General features: G+C 41.7%; 1 protein-coding gene across 1 annotated transcript in view; it reads left to right on the forward strand.

Annotated features, from left to right (window-relative positions):
• The window catches only part of FBXO42 (F-box protein 42), a 100,001-nt gene that overhangs the window by 48,072 nt on the left and 28,661 nt on the right, over window positions 1–23,268 (forward strand). The window contains exons 2-4 of the mRNA XM_035019696.1: window positions 6,935–7,202; window positions 10,548–10,664; window positions 20,157–20,291. Coding sequence (XP_034875587.1) covers window positions 6,953–7,202; window positions 10,548–10,664; window positions 20,157–20,291 — 502 coding nt within the window. The 5' untranslated portion in view covers window positions 6,935–6,952. The remainder of the gene's footprint in view (window positions 1–6,934; window positions 7,203–10,547; window positions 10,665–20,156; window positions 20,292–23,268) is intronic.

Genomic DNA, 23,268 nt, shown 5'->3' on the forward strand with positions numbered 1-23,268 from the left:
TGAACCTAGAATGTGTAGTTCCTCCATATGGAATTTTCAGAACCTAGAGTATTTCCGTTCATGATATGAAACCAGCACATTTTTCTTGACCAAATACTTAGTAATAACAAATCCTTTGGCTTCTACGTATGAATATGGATGGCTCTAGAAAAGTCATAAAGTGCTTTCATTTAGTATCAGTCATTGTAAAGATAAAAGTATACTAAGTGGGTAGTTTGGCAAAATATTTTTCAATTTCATTAAAGCGAGTCTTAATAACACATTGATGAGTTAACCACTTAAAAAAAAAACTTACCGCAGCTGATATCTCTTACTAGGTTTGGAATGCTTTACAGAAACAGTTCTCTGAATTTGCTTGTCAAAGTAGCTCACAGTTTGCTAATAGCAACAGTAGTTATGCCAAATGATTCTATTTCTAGACTTTGTCAAAACATTGACTGTGAGGAACTAAGGAATCTCCAGATTATGAGCTTCTGTTAATGTAGATAAAATATTAAGTAGTGTGTGCAAATGGTAAAACACCCATCGAATAAAAAATAGTTTTTCCCTTTGTCCTAAAGGTAATTCCATAAGTAGCAAAGAATATCATTTCAAGAGATAGTAATTTGAAGATCTTTATCCCTCCACCTTCTCCCATTTCATTCTCTGAAATCCTACCTATTCTTCAACATGGAAATGCTTGCCTTTGTGTGATTTCCTGATCAGACTAGTTGGAAGCCATCTCCTTCTTCCCTGAATTGCTAAAGCTTCTTGTTTGTACCACAGGTCTGTCCTGTGTTAGTATTCATTATTTGTCTTTGGCTCTTACCAGGTTAATGTCCTTGAGAGGAAATACTGGCATATCCTCTTTTTTCTTTTTTTTTTAAGATTTATGTATTTATTTAAGAGAGAACATGTGTGCGAGTGGGGACAGGGGCAGAGGGAGAGAATCTTCAAGCAGACTCCCCGCTGAGCACGGAGGCCCACACAGGGCCCAATCCTCAACCCATGAGATCATGACCTGAGCCAAAACCAAAAGTCGGACGCTTAACCGACTGAGCCACCCAGGAGCCCCGGCATGTCCTCTTTCTTTTTCACTCCCATGGGATGTAAGCACAGTATTTTCACGTATAGTAAATGTCCCATGATATTTGTTGAATGCATGAGGTAAGGTAGAAATTTATATTTTACCATTTTCTGTAACTTTTTCATTTGACTTAGTACAATGATAATAATGTGGTATATTAATAAGGCTTGTTACCATCTTAGATTGAATCATATTGTGGTCTTCATTTAACAGTATTTTATATTTTCAAAAGTATATTCAATACCTTTTAGCTAACATGAGTGCTGCTGAGGTGGGTAACTTCATGAGTTCATGTTGACATCTGTGCAAGGTTGCTGCTTTGCTCCTGAAGCCTTAGAAGCCCTCATGTTGAGGAATAACTGTGGGTGCTTTTCCATTCAGTCCAGCCACATGTTCTTCAGTGAAGTCTCAATGCTTTATCTTACTGTCACTGAGAGGTTCCCTTATTGCATTTTTTTTTTTAGCTTTTTGAATTTGTGAAGAAGAATCTTGATTGCATTTTAAATCTTCAACTTCCTTTTAGTGAAGTGTATTTTGATTTTCATAAAGACATGTTTACTCCAAGAGGATTGTCAGATGTCTAGTTGTACAGAAATCAAAGGCACAGTTAATCAAATATTGTACTAGGATCTGGTAAAAACTTGTACATGGATAACAAAGTAGTTTCATTCCCATCCTGAATTTCTTTGAATTGATTTTAACTCTTCACAAGTTAATCAGTTTCCTCCAAGGAGTTCAGAGTAGTTTGCTGATATCTGCTACCTTTACAGAATCTTTATAAAGTAGATAGGGAGTTTTCATTACTTAGAGTAAAGAGGTTTTCCCATGTTGTTCTGCGTGACCTATCCTGGGTCACACAGTGTTACAGGTAGAAACAGTAGCCAAATCTCCTTGTCTCAAAATCTTAAACTTAATTTATACTTCAGATGGGCAAGGTATATGGATTTTTGTTTTTTAAATAAGCTCTATGCCCAGTGTGGGTGGCTCTTGAGCTCTCTGAGATCAAGAGTCACATGCTCTACCAACTGACCCAGCCAGGTGCCCCAAGGTATTTGGATTTTTAAAAGTAATTTGTATTTAGTTGGATGTAGTCTCATAGTATAGTATATATAGTATCGTGTAGTATAGTAGTGATACTACTGGTCCAGATAAATGGTTTCTTTAGTACCACCCATCTTGACCCAGCAAAAGTTCATTGGGTATGGCTCTGGAGTCTGGTGCAGACTCTCAGGCCAGTGTACACCTTAAAAGGTCAAAATTCAAGGAACCAGAGAGATATGTTCATTCTGACCAATAAAATATCTTGGCAGCATCCAGTGACATATAAGGGTAGGGTCTGCTATTCTCGGACGTACTGGTGATGTAATTTCTAGTATAAAATAATGCGAAGTCAGCACAAGGGTGGTGTGAGTAGAAATTTCAATAAACCTTGTGCTCATTTGTATGTCTAGTTCTAGCAAGACAAGATGGCTAGACATGGTCTCTGCCCTCAGGGAGCTCAGAGTCCAGTAAATGACCAGTTTGTGGTTTCTACCAAAAACTTGGGGAAACTAAGAAGGTCTAACACAAATGTGAAAGGTGAGGAAGATTTCTCTTAAAGACTTCATGATGGGGTGCCTGGGTGGCTCAGTCAGTGGAGCATGTGATTCTTGATCTCAGGGTTGTGGGTTCGAGCCCCACATTGGGTGTAGAGATTACTTTAAAAAATAAAAAAAATAAAAAAGACTTCAGGAAAACTGAGGCGCCTGGCTGGCTCAGTCTGTAGAGGCTGTGACTCTTGATCCCGTGGTTATAAGTTTGAGCCCCACATTGGGTGTAGAAATTACTTAAGAAATAAGATCTTGAGGGGCGCCTGGGTGGCTCAGTCATTAAGCGGCTGCCTTCAGCTCAGGTCATGATCCCAGGGTACTGGGATCGAGCCCCGCATTGGGCTCCCTGCTCCTGGGGAAGCCTGCTTCTCCTTCGCCCACTCCCCCTGCTTGTGTTCCTTCTCTCACTGTCTCTCTCTCTGTTAAATAAATAAAATTAAAAAAAAAAAAAAAAGATCTTGGGAAAAAAAAAGACTTCATGAAAACCACATTCAGTGAGTTAACAACAATTACATGCGAATTGTTTTGTAGGGCTTCTTTTGGCATGAAGAAAACAAAAACTGTTTCAGAATGCCTCCATATCCTGTGGGAATATGAGTGATGATTTCATTACCTAATCATGGAAGTGAAAATGAAGGACTGTGCAAGTTGTTCCTGGGCGTGTAATTACAGAGGAATCGCATCTGATCCCATCCCTTGGCATCTTTGCTCAGGGCCAAGTTCGCAAACATGCCCTCAGGAGCGTCGGGTTTGATGCTTTTGTGGACAGAGAAATGGTTGAATGGGAGAATTGCTTAAAACTGGGTATTACAAAAGTGTGAGTCCCTTTATGTTTGCTTGCTAATAGTACTTTGAGAAGATTTGGGAACGGATTAAGAAGTTGTTTTATTGGGCCAAACATTTATTTTGCTTGGGGAAAAAATAGTATTCTATAAATAAGCTCTTGTAGCCTTTACCGATTTAGTTTGTTCTGAAGAGGACCCTAGCCTCACAATCTGTCAAGCTTTTGAGTAAAGGAACAATTGTACTTGAGATGTTATGTGTAATTCAAATGTGGAAGATGCAGCCAAACTCAAGGAGTCTGTTTCTTTTCTTTTTTTTTTTTTTTAAGATTTTATTTATTCACTTGAGACACGGAGATACAGAGAGGGAGAGAGAGAGCATGAGCAGGGAGAGAGGCAGAGGGAGAGAGGGAGAAGCAGGCTCTCCACTGAGCCAGGAGCCTGATGTGGGGCTCGATCTCAGGACCCTGGGATCATGACCTGAGCTGAAGGCAGACGCTTAACCATCTGAGCCACCCAGGCGCCCCAAGGAATCTGTTTCTTTGGATTCTTTTCCCTAGTGAATTTCAGCGCTGAGTGGGGGTTAAAAATATGAGAAAGTCAATAAATTAGGGAAGATAGCCATTGGGAAGTGAGAAATGATAACTTATAGGGGAAAGAATAAGAGGGAATATGGGAAGTAATTTCTTCCCAGTAGTAAAAAGTACCTTTTTTTTTTTGCCAGAAAAAAAATTTTATTTATTTTTTATTTATTTTTATTTTTTAAAAGATTTTATTTATTTATTTGACAGAGAGAGAGAGAGAGAGCACGAGAGGGAACACAAGCAGGGGGAGTGGAGGGAGAAGCGGGCTTCCCGCGGAGCAGGGAGCCCGATGCGGGGCTCGATCCCAGGACCCTGGGATCATGACCTGAGCTGAACGCAGACGCTTAACGACCGAGCCACCCAGGTGCCCCCCCAAAATTTTATTTTTGTTTTATATTTTATATGAATACTCTTCAGGGTAGGAGTTAGGGCTGGAAATGGAAAGGCCTTCCTTTAGTGAGTTAAGCATGTGGAAAAACAGCTCACCCAAGGTGGGGGGTAACTATCTAGGATAAGTTAATACAATTACGGTAAACCTACTTTTGGGGAATGGAGGGGATTGCTGCCTCCTTCCCTCTGCTGTCCCTCCTCCCCCAGCTAGGAGGACTTAGGCTACTCCACTACTTGCAGTTAGCCACCTATTGTTCACCATCATCAAGATTCTAGCAGCCACTTCACTAGGACACATTGCAATATCATGAGCTAATTTGGTAGATGAGTTTCTTGGAAGCGACTTTATGAGCTAATGCATTTTTTCATTTTCCTTTATGTGATCATTCTTCCAGTTTTTAAGATGTCGTACATAGTTTGTATATAAATTACAGGAATGGTAGAAATGAGGGGGGAAAGATTCTGTTCTTTGCTCTCCCCACCCCCCTCATCTTTTGGAACATTTCAGATCTCTCTCTCTCTCTCTCTCTATGTATGTATTTTAAGTAATCTCTATGCCCAATGTGGGGCTCGAACTTACAACCCCAGGATCAAAAGTTGCATGCCCTACTGAGAGCCAGCCAGGCATCCCTGGAACATTTCAGATCTTTCTCAAAGCCCCAAGTATATTTCAAGATTACTTTTCTCTTCCCATTATTTTTTATTCTTCTCATCAGTGTTAGAGGGAATGCTTGAAATTTTAAGATGAATGGCCTGTGAGTGATCTGGGTAGGTGTGTATGGTCAAGGGGAATAGATGTATTAGAAAATAAGAACGTGAACTCAGATGTCCCTTCAAGAAAGGACTTCCCGCCCGTCTGTAAGGAGTGTAACTGAAGAAATCCCTTAGTCCCTTCAGGGGGGGCCTCAGCTTTGGAGCAGCCCCCGGCCAGTGGCTGAGCAGAGCAGTTATAGATGAGCCCAGTAGCGGAGCTGGCTGTCCTTGTTCCTGAGCTCTGTTGGACAGGCTTTGTCAGGGGTACGTTGAGCTCTGTTCCTCCTGCTCAGTCCTGCTTCCTTTTTTTTTCTTCTCACAAGAGTTCCCCACCTTAAATCTTTTTCCATTCCTAATTTTGTTTTTTTAGCATTTGCTTCCTGGAGAATCGAACCTGTGATACACTTCTTACATAAATCACCCTATTCCCTTCATTTTACTGTCTTTATCGCAGGCTTTGCATGAAACATCAGAAGAATGATATAAATGAGTTGCCTGCTTCTGTGTTTGTATTTTAACATATTTTGTGCTCTTTCTAGAAAATTTAGGGAATATAGAAAAAGAAGTTAAAAATCATCCATAATGGGGCACCTGGGTGGCTCAGTCGTTAAGCGTCTGCCTTCGGCTCAGATCATGATCCCAGGGTCCTGAGATCCAGCCCCGCATCGGGCTCCCTGCTCCGCAGGAAGCCTGCTTCTCCCTCTCCCACTCCCCTGCTTGTGTCCCCTCTCTCGCTGTGTCTCTCTCTGTCAAATAAATAAATAAAATCTTAAAAAAAAAAATCATCCATAATGGTTTTTTAAAATTAATTACCTTCACGAGAGGTAACTTGATAATGGCTTATTTTGGTAAGCTTTAGAGAAAGAAGTGCATTAAACATTAAGTACTCATCTTGGTGGATTTTTCACAGACTGAACACATCGTGTAACCATTACCCAGTCAGGAAACAACTTTACCAGCACCCCTGCAGCACTCACTTGCAATAGCATGAATTAATTTTGCCTGGTTGTGAATCTCATATAAGCATGGTCATGTAGTATGTACTCTTCTGTATTCTTTTGCTCAGTATTATGTTTGAGAGATTTATCTGTGTGGGTGTCTGTAGTTCCTTGCTATATTCCATTGTGTTAATTTCATTGTGTGAATGTACCACAGTATATCTGTTATGTTATTGATGGGCATAAATATTGTTTTTTTACTCCCTGGATCTGTTTTGATGCTTTCTAATATAAATATGGTATTTTAGCTAGTTAAGCCTATTCTTGGAACATTTGTTTTCCTCTTAAGTGAATTGTCTTGTATAAAAGCTAGAAAAACTTTTCTTAATCCACATTCTCAGAGTGTTCTTATTACTCTTTATAGGACCCACAGTTTGTTTTTCCTTTGAAGTTTGAGGTCTTGAATCATGCCAAGGGAATCTAGTTGCTATCCCCTTTGCTGTCTGTCAGTCAGAAACTTGCCTTAGAGTAGCTGTTACAGAACAATCTTCCAGTTTTATGGTTATCCCAGAACTCAGCTGTCATTCTGGTTTACAGTGGAGAGAAAAAATACAATGAGAAGCCTTTAGGGATTTGTTAGATATTTGGGATGGGCTTGGTATTTGAACTCTACCTCTCAAATGGGGGTGGCTCATAGTTAGTGTGGGCAAGTACTGAGGAACAGATTTCATTGAGGGTCTAAAAGAAATCATGTGCTGCTTAGATGTGTGTACCTGAGTTGTTTCAGAGCTTCTGACAGTATATACTAATGTTTGTTCATTTCCCACTGTAGCTGTTTGAGTGGAATGTCATGGCCAGCTCCTCGGACAGTGAAGATGACAGTTTCATGGCTGTGGACCAAGAAGAAGCTATGCTGGAAGGGACAATGGAGCAGGATGAGGAGCCCCACCCAGCGCTGGAGGCTGAGGAGACGAGACATAACAGGTCCATGTCTGAACTGCCAGAAGAGGTTTTGGAGTATATCCTCTCCTTTCTTTCACCATACCAGGAGCATAAAACTGCAGCCCTTGTCTGCAAACAGTGGTATCGACTTATCAAAGGTACTGTGGACAGTGGAAAGGCTTATTTAAAATCTGTTTTAATGATTTATTTTTGAACTCCCAGTTTCATTTTCCCCTTTCTCCCTTAAATGTATTATGGTTCTAAAATTTAGTGTGAGACAATTAACTCTGTACGTTTTCCTTTTGTCTTAATCCTGGTTAGTTTTATGAACAGCTTGAATTTTGTGATATTTAATCCAACTTGCAGTTTTAAAATGAAGATTCTTTTTCTGCATATTCTTAGAGTTGATCTGGTAAACTGTATTCTTGAACTGGAGAAGTAGGAATGGATATGGAGTAACGGTATAATGAACGTTAATATACCTCTTACTGTTGTCGGGCAGTGTAGTGACTGCTTTCCTGTCCTCACAGCAGACTCTGGATTAGGTGAAGAAACAGAGTGTGAGGCATAGTTAAGTAATTTACCCAAGGTCACACAGATAGTCAATGGGGGATCAAAGGTTCACATTCAGGCAGTCTGGCTTTAGAGTCCATGTTCTTTATGAGGATATCATTTTGTTTCTTAAAGTAGCTAATTGTGGCAAATGTGGGATTGTGCAAGCATTTACTGCTTAATTTTCTCTCAAGGAGTACAGGCCGTGTGCATATCTTCTACATTTAAAAATGAGTTTCTCCTGTTTTTCCATCATTTCTAATCAAGATTTCAACTTTGGCTAACTGTTGTAGTTACTAAGTGTGCTGTATTTTTAATTAATAGATAGTTAATTGGCTTCATTACTTTTTTTTTCAAGATTTATTTATTTATTAGAGAGAGAGAGAGTGGAGGGGAGGGGAGGGGCAGAGAGAGTCCTAAGCAGACTCCACCCTGATGCAAGGCTTGATCCCACGACGCCAAGATCATGACCTGAGCCGAAACCAAGAGTCGGACACTCAGCCGGCTGTGCCACCAAGGTGCCCCTTGGCTTCATTACATTTTAAGTGGAAAGGGCCCATTTTTTAAATGAAGATGATCAGGCCAGTTGAATAATCTTCGATCAAAGCAAGGGTTGTATCAATTTGTTCTTTCCTGGTGGGAACAGAGTTAGGACAGAAAAACCTTTAGATCAGACTGAGCCTTAAAATCTTTTCATCAAGGTGGTTCTCGTGAGGCATGGGGTCATTGTCAATTGCTCAGACTCCAGCCTGAAGACTGAGGACCAGCTGTGTTGAAACTGCTTGCTGGGCCCTGTTACTGTGAGGTCATTTGCTTACAACTGGTAATACTGGTGTGCCAACAGCCTGCTTCTATTGCAGACTTTTTTTTTTTTAAGATTTTATTTATTTATTTTGACAGAGAGAGAGCACAAGCAGGGGGAGTGGGAGAGGGAGAAGCAGGCTCCCCGCCGAGCAGGGAGCCTGATGTGGGACTCGATCCCGGGACCCTGGGATCATGACCTGAGCCGAAGGCAGACGCTTAACGACTGAGCCACCCAGGCGCCCCTATATGAATTTATTCTTAGTTTTATTTGGCATTCTTACTATTTTGATATATATGTATTTTTTAAGGGAGAAGAGCCCTAACCTAGTACTCACAGTCTTAAATCTTCTGGGGCAAGGAAGTCACTGCCAAGACATTTCCCCCCCGTCCTTTTCTGTCATTAAGTATCTGTCTTTTATTCCTTGCTGCCTTACCTCATTTCAGTGTTTTTAAATCTGTGTTACTTTCTTCATCAACGTGTAGTTGGCAGTGCTGTCACACTGAGTGGCTGTGTCTTTTTTATTTAATTCTTTTTTTTTTTAAGATTTTATTTATTTATTTGACAGAGAGAGACACAGCGAGAGAGGGAACACAAGCAGGGGGAGGGGAGAGGGAGAAGCAGGCTTCCCGCCGAGCAGGGAGCCCGACGCAGGGCTCGATCCCAGGACCCCGGGATCATGACCTGAGCTGAAGGCAGACGCTTAATGGCTGAGCCACCCAGGCACCCCTTAATATTTAATCCTTAATTGTGAGTTCAGCCAAGAGATAGTGATTGTCTTTGGAAAACATGTATAAGTACTCTGATCCCATTTAAGGATCCACTAATGTGATATGAATTAAAAAATGATACGTTCAAAAAAAATTTTTTTTAAATGATATGTTCTTTCAGAGTGTAACATAATTTGTTATTCTCTTCATTCAAAATGTTGCTCTTTGAAATAAGATAATCATTTCTTGAGTTAAAAAGATAGATTGTTCCAGAAACATGAAGCTCTCACTTAAAAAAAAAATAGACTGTATTTTTTGGAGTGGTTTTAGGTTCACAGCAAAATTGAGAAGAAAGTTCAGTGATTTCCCATATACCCCCTGTCCTCCCCAAATCCACAGCCTCTCCTACTATCAACATTCCCCACCAGAGTGGTCCGTTTGTTATAGTTGATGAACCTCATGGACATAACATCACCCAAAGTCCATAGTTTGCATTAGGGTGCACATTCTGTGGGTTTGAACAAATGTATAATGACACGCATCCACCATTATAGTAAAAGCTCTCACCTTTAAAAACAGCTTTCCTTAGTTGTAAATTCATCATTTCATAATTCACTGTAAGCTAATTATCATCTCTTTGTTTAAGATAGAGTATGCTTGGTTGCCATGGTTTAACTAAACATAGATATTTATGAATGCCTGTAATTTATATTCCAGACAGTTTTACCATGCTCTTTCTCACAAAGCTAAATTATTCCCCAGCCCCTTTGCTTTGGAGTAAATAATACCAGTTGTTTTATTTTATACTATTTTTATTTATTTAGTTATTTTTTTAAGTAAACTCTACGCCCATTATAGGACTCAAACGCACGACCCCAAGATCAGGAGTCGCATGCCCTACTGCCTGAGCCAGGTGCCCCTACCAATTATTTTAATGTGTTGCCTCATCATACGATGTAAAGGGGAGCACAGTTACAGTGCGAGCTAATTTTGTAACCTTGAGCTTTGTAACATTTAACCTCCCTAAACCCTGGTAATGTAGAAGGATTGGATCTTCTAGTTTTGAAATTCTGTTCTCTTTCTTTGAATGAAAAATCAGAGAAATTTGGAGTTCCACTAAGAAACTTAGGTCTTATGAAAGTGATAAGACAGTTAATAGATGCAGTTTTGTTTTTCTTTTTAAGATTTTATTTATTTGACAGAGAGAGACACAGCAAGAGAGGGAACAGAAGCAGGGGGAGTGGGAGAGGGAGAAGCAGGCCTCCCACAGAGCAGGGAGCCCAATGCGGGGCTCGATCCCAGGACCCTGGGATCATGACCTGAGTCGAAGGCAGACGCTTAACGACTGAGCCACCCAGGCGCCCCAGTAGATGCAGTTTTAATAATTTGATTGAAAAGTGAAGTATCCAGGCTGAGGCCTTTGTTATTTTTGTCTTTAGGTGTAGCCCACCAGTGTTACCATGGTTTCATAAAGGCTGTCCAGGAAGGACACATTCAGTGGGAGAGTCGGACGTACCCTTACCCTGGAACCCCGATCACTCAGCGGTTCTCACACAGTAAGTATTCACCGTGAGAGCAGAGGCCACCCTGCCTGTGGTCGTATTTCTAAAAATTACTTTGGAAGCATGTATTTTGTTTGACTTTTTAATGACGAGAATGCAAAATGAGGATTTACATTAATTTTATAATTGGAATCGGAAGAGTGTGAGCCTAGGTGCAGTGTAGGCACCTTGGTATAATTTTATATTTGGATTTTTCTAGTATCTGCTCCAAAGAGGTCAAGGTATTATCTTAGACTTGAACATCTGACATCATGTCAGAGGAAGACAAAGGAAAGGAGTGCACGAGGGTATTTCTGAGATCCTACTTCTGGAGTAGTCAGAGTTTAGCAGTAAGTCTTAGGATAATTCTTTATTTTAACATAGTGTATGTTTAGAAAATACTGATTTTGACTGGGGTCACACAAAAATTTTGAACATGAAGGGTATTAACTATAAAATACAAATTTAAATAGTAAAATTATAAATGCTCTGGCAATTTAGATGTAATTTAGAGTTTTAAAAATTATTCTAGAATTAACTCTCCATTTTAATTGATTTTTGTAGACACCATTTTATTCTATTAGTGATTCATACCTTCATCAGAATGAGATGTGGTATATCTTAGGTCAGTAAAGGTATATTATTAATAGTTCTGCATAAAGAAAGGTCATTGGAGGGGGGCTCTTAGAAAGTTTCTCATAATTACAGCTTTAATTATATTACTTCCCTGTTCAGAAACCTTCAGTGCCTGTCCTTTGCTTACAAGATAAAAGCTAAACTTAGTGTTACATTCAGAGCCTTCTTTAATTTGATCTGTGTCCAGATTTACTACTTCATCTCCCAGCTTTTCCCAGGAGCTCTCCTCTTTCAGGCTGTCACTTTGCCATACTGGTTTCTTCCTTGCTTCAGTATTCCCATCCACTTAGCTGAAGCCTGCCTTTCCTTGAAGACTCAGCTGAAGTTCTAGTTCCTTCATGAAACCTCTCAGCTCTTTAGCTCATAGAAAAGTTTTTCCTGTTCTAAGCCTATGTTTGTTTGTTTTAAAGATTTTATTTATTTATTTTTACAGAGAGAGAGAGAGACACAGCAAGAGAGGGAACACAAGCAGGGGGAGTGGGAGAGGGAGAAGCAGGCTTCCCGCTGAGCAGTGAGCCTGATGTGGGGCTCGATCCCAGGACCCTGGGACCATGACCTGAGCCGAAGGCAGACGCTTAACGACGGAGCCACCCAGGCGCCCTTAAGTCTATGTTTTTGTCTGGAATACTAATTTTGATACTCTTTGATACTAATACTAATTTTGAACTCTAATTTTAATTCCAGTAGTTAGTTTCAGGTGTCCAGTGTAGTTATTCCACGATTCTGTAAATCACCCAGTGCTTATCATGATAAGTGTATATATTTTGAACTCTTGAGGGGAAGGAGAGTGTATTGGTTATTCTTGTTGCATAAAAATTAACCCCAAAACTTAGCAGCTTAAAACAACATTTCTTATCTTACAGAGTTCCTGAGGGTCAGGAATTCGGAGTGCTTTAGCTGGGAGGTTCTGGCTCAGGGTCTCTGATGAGGTTGCAATCAATCAGTCTGTCAGCCAGGGCTGTAGTCACCTGAAGGCTTGACTGGGGCCCAGGGAATCTGCTGCCAACCCCACTCAGTAACTGTTGGCAGGAGGCTTCCGTTCTTTAGGACTTGGACCTCTGCATAGAGCTGCTAATTACTTGGTAGCTGGCTTCCACAGAATGAATGAACTGAGAGAGAGAGAGAGACAGACACCAAGACAGAAGCCATGGTGTCTTTTCCAGCCTCTCTCTCAAGTGAATACCGACTTTTCTGCTTGGTTCTATTGGTCACACAGAGATTGACCAGCAGTGTAAATACCAGGAAGTGAGGACCATCAGAGGCCATCTTGGAGGCTGGCTGCCCCAGACCATATGTGGTACTCCTATCCAGAGGAGAGTTCAGTCCATAATTATAATTTATTGTTCTCTTTGAACCGGATCTAAATAGATCAAAGGAACAGGCCACACTATTCCTGTGTTTTCAGTTCTCTTGAGGAGCTGTTTTTACTTGTCCTGTTATAAACCCCCTAAGACAGTGGATCTCAAAGTGTGATTCCTGGACTTCTGGGGAGGAGGGCATCGGTGAGACCCTTTCAGAGGTCTGTGAAGTCAGAACTGGTTTTATTTTAATATCCCTGCCTTGAGTCTTACATAGGCTGCAGCAGTTTCACCTAGCATTGCTTTTGCACCATTAGTGCAAACGTCAACCTAGTGAAAAGGGCCATTAACAGCCACTACTGAAAAATACCCCAAACCCAGACTGGTACAACTAGTACTACTAGTACTACTAGTACTACTATTACCACCATCACTACCACCTCCTCCTCCTCCTCCTCTTCTCCCCCTCCTCCTCCTCAATATTATTACCTCAGACATAGTTTTGAAAGGGTCTTGAATGTTTTCAGAAGTACAGACTGTAAATGAATTCTTGCCAAGAATAATGAAATTACAGAAGAATCCATGTTAGGTCCAGTATTTATTGTTGAGGGGGAGTTAACTTCAGTTACCTACAGATATTTGGAATAACAAGTGGAGACGGGGTTTCCAAAGACTGTTTTCAGATTGTTTTTTGTTTTTTTTTTTAAGATTTTATTTATTTGCGAGAGAGAGAACGAGAGACAGAGAGCATGAGAGGGAGGAGGGTCAGAGGGAGAAGCAGACTCCCCGCCGAGCAGGGAGCCCGACGCGGGACTCGATCCCGGGACTCCGGGATCATGACCCGAGCCGAAGGCAGTCGCTCAACCAACTGAGCCACCCAGGCACCCCTCAGATTGTTTTTTGAAACAAGTAGCTTTAGAACCCTAGGTAAGGGAAATCTGGGGAAAGTAGAAACCAAACTGGCAAGTATGCAGAGGTGAATAATTATCACAGTAACAGTTCAGCTTTCTAATGAGAGAAGATAAAAATGTTTTTCCGTTAACAGCTTTGGAAAGAGTATCACCACAAAATAGAGTTATTTGAAGGGGAAATGGAGAGGAAAAGTACAGTGAGTAAGCTCACAGAAATTCAGAGATTGGTGGGTTTCGATATGTGTTTTTACCTTAAAATTTTTTCATATCTTCACTTGAAAGGCAAGAAAAGGTGCCATAGATTTTTTAAAAAGGGGTCTATGTCTGGGTGCCTGGGTGGCTCAGTCGTTAAGTGTCTGCCTTCCGCTCAGGTCATGATCCCAGGGTCCTGGGATTGAGCCCCACGTTGGGATCCCTGCTCCACGGGAAGCCTGCTTCTCCCTCTCCCACTCCCCTTGCTTGTATTCCCTCTCTCGCTGTGTCTCTCTCTGTCAAATAAATAAATAAAATCTTTAAAAAAAGGGGGGGGTGTCTGTGTCTCGTTTCCTCTCAGCCCATCTCTCATTGTTCCCTTCCTCTCTGCATGCTAACTGGCAGACTGAAGGAAGACTGTTACACGGAAATGGGCATTTTTCAGAATAGGTTGAAAACCAGGAATTCCTTCAGTGTCTTTTCTTAGCTCTTTCTCTTCCTACTGTGTGTTTCTCCCCAGAGCCCAATTTTATTTCTTATTCCTGACTCACATTGAGCTCAAGGTCTGCATTTCCAGCTCTTTGCTCATATTGCCCCAGAGATACACAGATGTTTCCTATCTTGCCAGCTATTGGTGGTATTTGGTAGTTGCCCCCAGATGTTCTGCTTTCCATAATTTAGTTAATGGCATTATCATTCTTTCAGTTACACAGGCTTGAATTCTTGGATTTATCCTCAGTTCTTCTCTTTCCTTCAACAACAAAAGTCAAATCTTGTTGATTCCGTCCATTTCTGCATTCTCTATCTTTCCTTATTTTTCCCATTACTCACATTTATGAGCTAATTGTCCGTCTTCCCTAAATTTTTTCTAAATGGTCTTCTTTTTCTCTCTCTTCATCTAAACCTGAACTAGACACTGTTGGCACCCATCTCTGAAACTGAGGACAGTGCCACCTCGTAGGGCATTTGGATATGTAAGGTCATTCATTGCTCATTTGCTTGACTGGAAAGCACTGCATGCATTTAGTAGGCAAGGGCCAGGACTGTTCGCTGTCCTGCAGTGAATGGGATGCTCCTACACAAAGAGAATGGACCTGCCTAAAATGACAGGAGCCTGTGTCTGGAACCGTGGCAAGTCTGTAACCTCAAACCAGTCTTGTCACTCCTCTGCCAAAAAACCGCGGTCTTTCCACACTGCATGCAGAATTTTCCCCTCCCTCTGACTTTCAAGGCCCCAGCATACTCTTTCAGCTTGAATCTCTGCTGCATCCTCACATAGCTAGGCTCCACCCACATGAGACTCCTCGTTATGTCTTAAAACTTCCTTACTTTTTTTTTTTTAATTTTTAAAAAATTTTAGGGGCGCCTGGGTAGCTTAGTCGTTAAGCATCTGTCTTCGGTTAAGGTCATGATCCCAGGGTCCTGAGATCAAGCCCCGCATCGGTCTCCCTGCTCAGTGAGAAGCCTGCTTCTCCCTCTCCCACTCCCCCTGCTTGTGTTCCCTGTCTTGCTGTGTCTCTTTCTATCAAATAAATAAATAAATCTTTATTTAAAAAAGATCTTATTTATTTGACCGAGAGAGAGAGTACAAGCAGGGGGAGTGGGAGGGAGAGGGAGAAGCAGGCTCCCCCTGGAGCAGAGAGCCCGACGTGGGGCTTGATCCCAGGACCCTGGGATCATGACCTGAGCCGAAGGCAGATGCTTAACTGACTGAGCCACTCAGGCGCCCCTAAACTTCCGTACTTCATGGCCTTGCTTGGATGCCCCTATTGCCTTCTTCCTTTCCTTCCCATTCCTTTTTCGTCCATGGACTTGTTTGTCCCTTGTTAATGGACTGAAAGTGTTCTGAAAATGTTCCATCCTCTAACACCCATCTCAGAGATACAGCCAAAAGCCACATTCTTCATAAACTCCTCTCAGATTTTCTGCCATGGAGATTAAACTCTTTTCTTCCTCTACTTGTACACCCCTAAAACACTCATCTTTCTTGTACTGTTTATTACCATCTGTCTGTCGCCATAATTGTCTTTCAACGAGGCTGAATATGAAAGCACTTTAAACTTGAGAAGCAAGTTCCTTGGCTCTTCTTTTTTTATTTTTATTTCACAAATTTTTAAAAAAAGATTTCATTTATTTGACAGAGAGAGGGAGGGAGCACAAGCAGACGGAGCTGCAGGCAGAGGGAGAAGTAGACTCCCTGCTGAGCAGAGAGCCCAATGCAGGATTCGATCCCAGGACCCCAGGATCATGACCTGAGCCGAAGGCAGACGTTCAACCAACTGAGCCACCTAGGCGCCCCTTTAACAATTTTTTTATTTTTGAGTAATTTCTACACCCCAGCATAGGGCTTCAACTCATGATCAAGAGTCACGTGCTCCACCGACTGAGCCAGCCAGGCGCCCCTCGTTGGTTCTTCTAACCCAGTGTTCTCATCTGTAAAAAGTGTATAACAAATTCTGTTTATGCCACAGGGTTGCTAGGAAATTTAATCAAGGAAACACTTGTAAAAATATATTTTAAACTGCAAAGTGATAGGGTCACAACAAGTGGTTGTCTACTGGAGGACAAGCAGGTTCCAAGTCTTAGACATCCATGTACCTTTCACAACACTTGGTTCATAGTTGAAATCTATTGAATTCTGTGAAATTAAGTATCACAAAGATGGAGCAGTACAGCTTCTTTCCGGTGTAGAAGCCTGGGACAAAAATGAAGCCAGTTTTCCTAGTTTTTTGGCGGGTGTGTGCATGACCAGTCATGAAGCCAGATTGATGTAGGGCTCTGTTAGAGCCCCCGGCATCAAGCTTTTAGTGTTTAGGTCTAGGCTGCACATAGGGTCAGGTCATTTCCTACCCATGCTAGTAGTGCTCTTGCAGTAGCTAGCAGGCCCAAACTGGATAACCAGCCTTGCTTGTTCCATAGTTACGTAATTACAGGCCTTATCAAATCTGTCCTGGCTTGTAGACGTGAGACACACGACAGCGTAATCTTTTTAAGTATGGGATAAATGCCTCAGGACCTTTCCCTGGAAACAAGTGGAAAACAAAAGAGAATTTAACGTTTGAATGAGCAAAGGTTGGAGTTCAGTGAACATTTCCTGAGTGACTCCCAGGCATCATGGGAAATATGAAACAACTGGGAGACCTTGCCCTAGAGAGGATTATCCTACAGTAGGCAGGTGTTCAGGATGCTGAAGAACTGCTTGCTTGCTGGGTGTTAATGTGAATATTTGACTTGCCTTTGAGTAGGGATTATTAGATACTAACTGGAAATAGATGTCTTGCAATAGTTGTTCATGGAGCAATCAAACCATTTCAGAAAATTTGAAGAGATTTAGCAATTAGAATAAACATTCTTAACGTTACTTCTTAGCAGAATATTCATACTGTACTGTGAACTATATCTTTTGTATGGCATATTCCAGTGGTCTAGATGTTCTGAAAAGAAAATGTGCTGTTTGGGTGGAGAACGTTGGTAAAAGGGAAATGACTACTTGAGCACTGGCATTTGCTTAAATTCTTAGTTTTTTCTAAAAGGCCCATTGAACTTGTTGGGTCTCCCCACTCCCACCCATACCAACATGTAGGTGTCTTAAATAAAAATAGACAATAAACAAAAGTTTAATAGGATGCTTAAAATATTTGAGTGTATTATTATGATGGCTATTTTCTCATTCCATTATATCTGAGTTCTAAACATAGCTGCTTGAATTGACTCCCTTCCTCTCCAAGCTTCGTTGCTAATTAACTAATAGGCATTGAGAATACAGTGTGTGTGAAACTTGTCATTTCAGTCCTGCTAGTTTTGCAGAGTTTGGGCTGTGCCTTCCTCTTCTAGAAACCTTTGTTTGCTCAAAGAGAAGCAGGAAAATACCGATTGCCTTATTTTAGTATAGGATTAAAATACATGTGGCAAGGACTTCATGGGGCCCAGCTGTTGGCTGGGTTTTCAATACAAATAGAGAAGAAGAATGTTTGCTACCTCTTTGAAAAATAAAGGCACTGTGCTCTTTTGCTGTATGAAGGAAACAGCTGCCAAGATTTGATCTTTGAAGAATGGTGAGACATAAATGAGCCCTTGACTCTCTTAGTTATGGATTTGTCTTATTAAACATTCTTATAATGGACACAAATTAAGGCTTCATAAGCTATAGGACACTGCTTATTTCTGTTCCGTAAGTATGGGCTACCAAGAGGAAAAGAATGTTCTTTCATGCCTGGCACCAGTTGGTTCAGTTCAAAATTTCAGTCCCATTTGTTGGAGTGGCTACTTGAAGACAGATATGAGAAGACCCAAGGTATTGAAGCTCAGCTGCTTTAGTGGAGATTGAAATGTGACTCCAGCAGTTATGCTTTTTGTTTGTCTAATGTCAGCTAAATTCTGTCCTTTGTTATTTGCAGTTCTTTTTTTTTTTTTTAATTGTTATTTGCAGTTCTTAACATTCTGAAATACAAGCAGTGGAGTTTCATAGGATTTTACTTCTTGGTGGGGCAGGGTTACTTCTTAATAGACTTTCTTGTTGGGGTATGGATTTTAAAACTGATATAGATTAGAAGTTATTTTCAAAGGCAAAGAAAATTAGTGGAAAATGCAAGATCACTTAAATCTTCATATACCATTGTGTAGTGTGTTTGTCAAATTTGAAAAGTCTGCACCTCCGTTATCGTACAGTGTCAGAGGTCAGATGATTTGATCTCTGCCTTCCACTGGCTGAGATGACCAAGTGTAAGTGACAGAACACACTGCTTGTAGTTCCTCATAACTCCTGCAGTTTTCTGATGCGGCCTTCCTGGTGTAGAGATTCCTTAAAGGGCCTGTGAGGTCGGCTGGGTTAAGAAAAGAAAAGGAGAGGGCGCCTGGGTGGCTCAGTTGGTTAAGCGACTGCCTTCGGCTCAGGTCATGATCCTGGAGTCGCGAGATCGAGTCCCGCATCGGGCTCCCTGCTCAGCGGGGAGCCTGCTTCTCCCTCTGCCCCTCCCCCCTCTCATGTGCTCTCTCTCTCTCATTCTCTCTCAAATAACTAAATAAAATCTTAAAAAAAAAAAAAGGAGAGTCATTCGCAGAGCTAGTGCATATCACAGAGGTAATGATAGCAATGGCACTTCCCTTTTTCTGACCGTGAGTAAGTGGTGGCAGAGTTCAGAAGGTCTCTTACAAACAGAGGTGTGCTAAATTGCACTAGACCCACAAATAAGCTGGCCAATCACTGAAACCATGCTCTAGTGGATTGAATCTTCAAGCTTCTCTTCCCTTTCCCCTGCCTCATATGGGACACTTACTCTTCCAGCCTAGTTTCACATGAACATTGAGAGGTCTTTTTTGCCCCACCAGTATGCATGAAATGAATGGAAAGGAAAGTTTTGCTCGTGCTCTTCCTGCGATCCAAGATGGTAAATGCAAGACTGTAAGGAGTGGGGTCATCTTTTCCAAAGGATAGGGACTAAATGAGCTTTTTAGTGCGAAGCAAGGTGGCAGTGCCTCTCATCTAAACTCTGGCTCTGGTCCTCCTGGTTTTGGGGGAACAGCCCAGCCCTTCTTACAGTCCTTGCCCTTTTGCTTTGGAATGGTGCCCATCAGTGAGGCGTGTATAATCATCTGATTGAAAGGCTCTTCTGAGAGACCTTGGTGCTTTTTAAATGTTACTGAACTGGTTTTCCATTCAGCACCAACCACCTGTGTTGGTGGATTTTGGACGCACCTAGGGGCTTAATGACTTCTGTGCTTTTCTCTCAGTTGCTTTGGAACCGTATTACTTTGAGATTCCCCGAGCTACACTGATCTTTATGTGTCATTACTTCATGGCATTGATTAAAAATGTTTTGTAGTCATTTTCTTCATATAAAGATGTGCTTCAGGTTTCATTTGAAAGCAAAAACGATAAGAGGAGGGCTGCAGGAGAGAAGTGGGAGGACTGAGTGCATCTGTTAGCACTGACTCCGCCTAGCCCTAGAGCATAATGATGCAGATTTAGATTAATTATGCAGCTGTTCTGAAATTTTACTCATTAAGCACCCTTAATCTGAATTCTTGTGTGCTCTTGCTGGAATGATACTGTCTTATTTAATGATGACATTGTCAATTTGCTTAGTGTGCTCAGAAATAACATTTCCAGGGGCAGCTGGGTAGCTCAGTTGGTTAAGCTTCTGCCTTTGGCTCAGATCATGATCCCGGGGTCCTGGGATCGAGCCCCGCCTCAGGCTCCCTGCTCAGCGGGGAGCCTGCTTCTCCCTCTCCCTCTGCCACTACCCCCATTTGTGCTCTCTCTCTCTGTCAGGTGAATAAATAAAATCTTAAAGAGTAACGTGATATTAACCAATCTGAAGACAAGGGGCTGGTTATAGAAAGATGGTACCTGGCAACAGAGTTGCAAAACGTGTGAAATAATTGATCTTTGAAAGATATGAGCTATAATTATGGTGTTAGAGGGACTTCAAAATTAAACATCAGCTATGCACTTACTGTTTTCTTTCTAGGTGCATGCTATTACGATGCTAATCAGTCTATGTATGTGTTTGGAGGCTGTACCCAGAGCAGCTGCAATGCTGCCTTCAATGACCTCTGGAGACTTGACCTAAATAGCAAAGAGTGGATCCGACCTTTGGCTTCAGGTAAGAAATAAAATGCTGATCTTTGCCCTCTTACCAGGTAACTCCCTTTGCATGGTAATTCTATCCGGCTGTTTTGGTGTTGGTCTCTGGTACTGGGGCCCCAGGCCCTTTGTCAAATCTGCTGTGTAAATGCCAAAAGTAATGTGTTTGTATAAGGTCTTTGAAAAAAAAAAAAACACTTTATCCTGACTCTTGGTGCCCTGCCAGAATTGCTGTACTACTGTGTGAATTCACCTGTGTGGTTTTCTCAAGTGCTTGCACTGGTGTGACACGCTTTCTGGTATGAAGTTGAAGTAAGAGCAGAAACACAGCATTGTGAGAACTATAGTTGACTGACAGAGCTGTTGTCCCAGGGCTAAGATCTCTGAATGAGCATCTTTTGTTGTCTCCAGCTCAGATATTTGGGGAGTGTATGGAACATGCCTCTACCGGTTACTCTTTAACTCAGGAGTGTGGGAAGATTCTCGATAGGTGCATTCCTGCACAGTCCCACTATGCCACAATTCTAGCAAAAAGAAACTGTTTTCTCCTTTTTGACCTAACCTTTCTTGGGGCGGGTGGGGGATTTGTTTTGGCACTCTTGAGGCAGGACAATTTGAAAAGGCATAACCATAAGATTGAAGGAGCTGGTGTGATGGAGAAATAGAGTCTACTGAGCATAAAGTACTCTACTAGATTTGTTGGCAAGCTTTTCCCAGACATTCATTTGGTTTTTCAAGGTCAAGAATTCACACTAGGACTAAGGAAACTGAGGTTTTCCTTGAGTAGATGCTTTACTTATTTAGGTCTTGATTTACTACTTTGATTACTAGATGGAGAGCGACTTGGTATAGTAGAAAGGGCCCTGAGTTTCATTTCCTGGCATAATAGCCAGTTCTCCATATATCTGTGAACAGGTGACTGCATCTCTCTGGGACAAATATGGAGTAGGACTAGATGATTCTATTTTCCAGTGGGTTGGGAAGGCTAGTTTATGCTTCCCTTTTTTTGTGTAATGATTGCTATGAATATCTAGGCCAGGGACTTAAAACCGTTTTGTGAGATGAAGCTGTATTTTGCTCCCCCAAAGCTGTAAGCTCCTATTCCTTCCCCTGCAGTAGGCAAACATAGGAGGCAGGAGCCTACTGACAGCAGGTACTCACAGGTGGGGTTGGGGTTTGCATAGATGAAATTCTTTATTAAAATCGTTAAAAAGATGACCAAGTGTTAATCTTTTAAAAATTTTGGAAGTTGGTACTATTTTAGGGCCCTCAGAATTGTGTACTTTGGAGAGTTTCCTTTTCTATCCCTTTGTCCCCTGTTGCACTTTGTGCAGTACTGATTAATATTTGGAAATGTAGACTATCTCTTCAGCTTAAGCATCCTGTTGCCACTGTACTTGGTGTCCAGGTCCCATTTCAGAGCAGCTTTGATTATTCCAATCACAAAATACTAATACTCTTTCTCTATTTTGTAACCAAGCTTTATGCCTTTGATAATTTGAACTAAGCACTGCTCTTTCTTCTAGAAGTGAAGCTCTGGACGGTGGGACCTTCATAACCCATTGCTAACTACTGTGCTTATTTTCCCTTATTTCTCCCTGTAAGGTAGACATGGGACTTCTTTTTTTTAAACCACTAAGACTGTGTTTTGAAGTATCAGAGAAATAACTGACTTTAAAAATACAATGTCAGGGGCTCTGGGTGGCTCTGTTGGTTAAGTATCCAGCTCTTGGTTTTGTCTGAGGTCATGATCTCACAGTCATGGGATTGAGCCCCATATCAGGCTCCGTGCTCGGTGGGGAATCTGCTTGAGATTCTGTCTCTCCCATTCCCTCTCCCCCACTCTTGTGCACCCGCATGCGCATGCTCTCTCTCTCAAATAAAAATCTTTCAAAAAAATAAAATAAAAAATAAAAATGCAAAGTTAGACTATTTCCTTTTATAAAACATAGAAACTCCTCAAGGCTTAATTTTCTAACAAAGTGTCTCGAAGAATCTGCTGGCCACTTCACTCTAATCTACAATTAAAGCCTAGCTTTAAAGGGGGAAAAACAGCTATTTGAAATGTCTACTTTTTAAACAAACAAACAAGCACTAGTTTTTAATAAAGAATGCTATCAGGGGCGCCTGGGTGGCTCAGTTGTTAAGCGTCTGCCTTCGGCTCAGGTTATGGTCCCAGGGTCCTGGGATTGAGTCCCGCATCAGGCTCCCTCTCGGCCAGGAGCCTGCTTCTCCCTCTCCCCCTGCTTGTGTTCCCTCTCTCGCTGTGTCTCTCTCTGTCAAAAAATAAGTAAAATCTTAAAAAAAAACCCAAAAAACTATGAGATTCTCCTTCAGGCAGAAATCCCATGGGAAGATTGCCTGAGGAAATATTTCTGTCTGCTGTCATGAGTCCCAACCAAAATTACTTCGTAACAAACATCAGTGAGTCTTTCTGAACAAAACACAGTTGTTGATGTGCCTTGGTGTGCCTGACGCACCCATTTTAGTGCTTGGAGGTGGGTAGGTTGGAAGGTGGCTGAAGCCTCCGGAGGGTGCCTGCCACCCTTTGGTGTCAGCTGTGAAGTCTTCTCACATGTGAGCATTTGTCAGCAGTAAGTATTCAAAGCAATAGCCTAAACAGGGTTCAGTCTTCGGGAAAGTGTAGTGTACGAAGAAGAGCATCAGACAAGCAGGAGGGGGCAGTTTCATTTGGAGTGGAGAGTCTTTCTGGAGAGTGCTGCTGCATCAGGTGTCTTTTTCCTTGTTTATTTGCTGATAGTGCAGGTGAGACTGGAGCCTTCTCATTTTGGGTGGTGTCCTAACCCACTCAGGCTGCCATAGCAAAGTAACATAGACTAGGGGCTTAAACAACACTTTATTTCTCATGGTTCTGGAGGCTGGGAGTCCAAAGTCACAGTGCTGGTGAGGGCTGTCTTACTGGCTTTCAGGCAGCTGCCTTCTTGCTCTGTCCTCACCTGGCAGAGGTAGAGTTCTGGTGTCTCATCCTCTTTTTA

This window comes from Mirounga leonina, unplaced genomic scaffold (genome assembly GCF_011800145.1).
Source record: "Mirounga leonina isolate KUSES-001 unplaced genomic scaffold, KU_Mleo_1.0 Mir_173, whole genome shotgun sequence".
NCBI classification, from domain to species: domain Eukaryota; kingdom Metazoa; phylum Chordata; class Mammalia; order Carnivora; family Phocidae; genus Mirounga; species Mirounga leonina.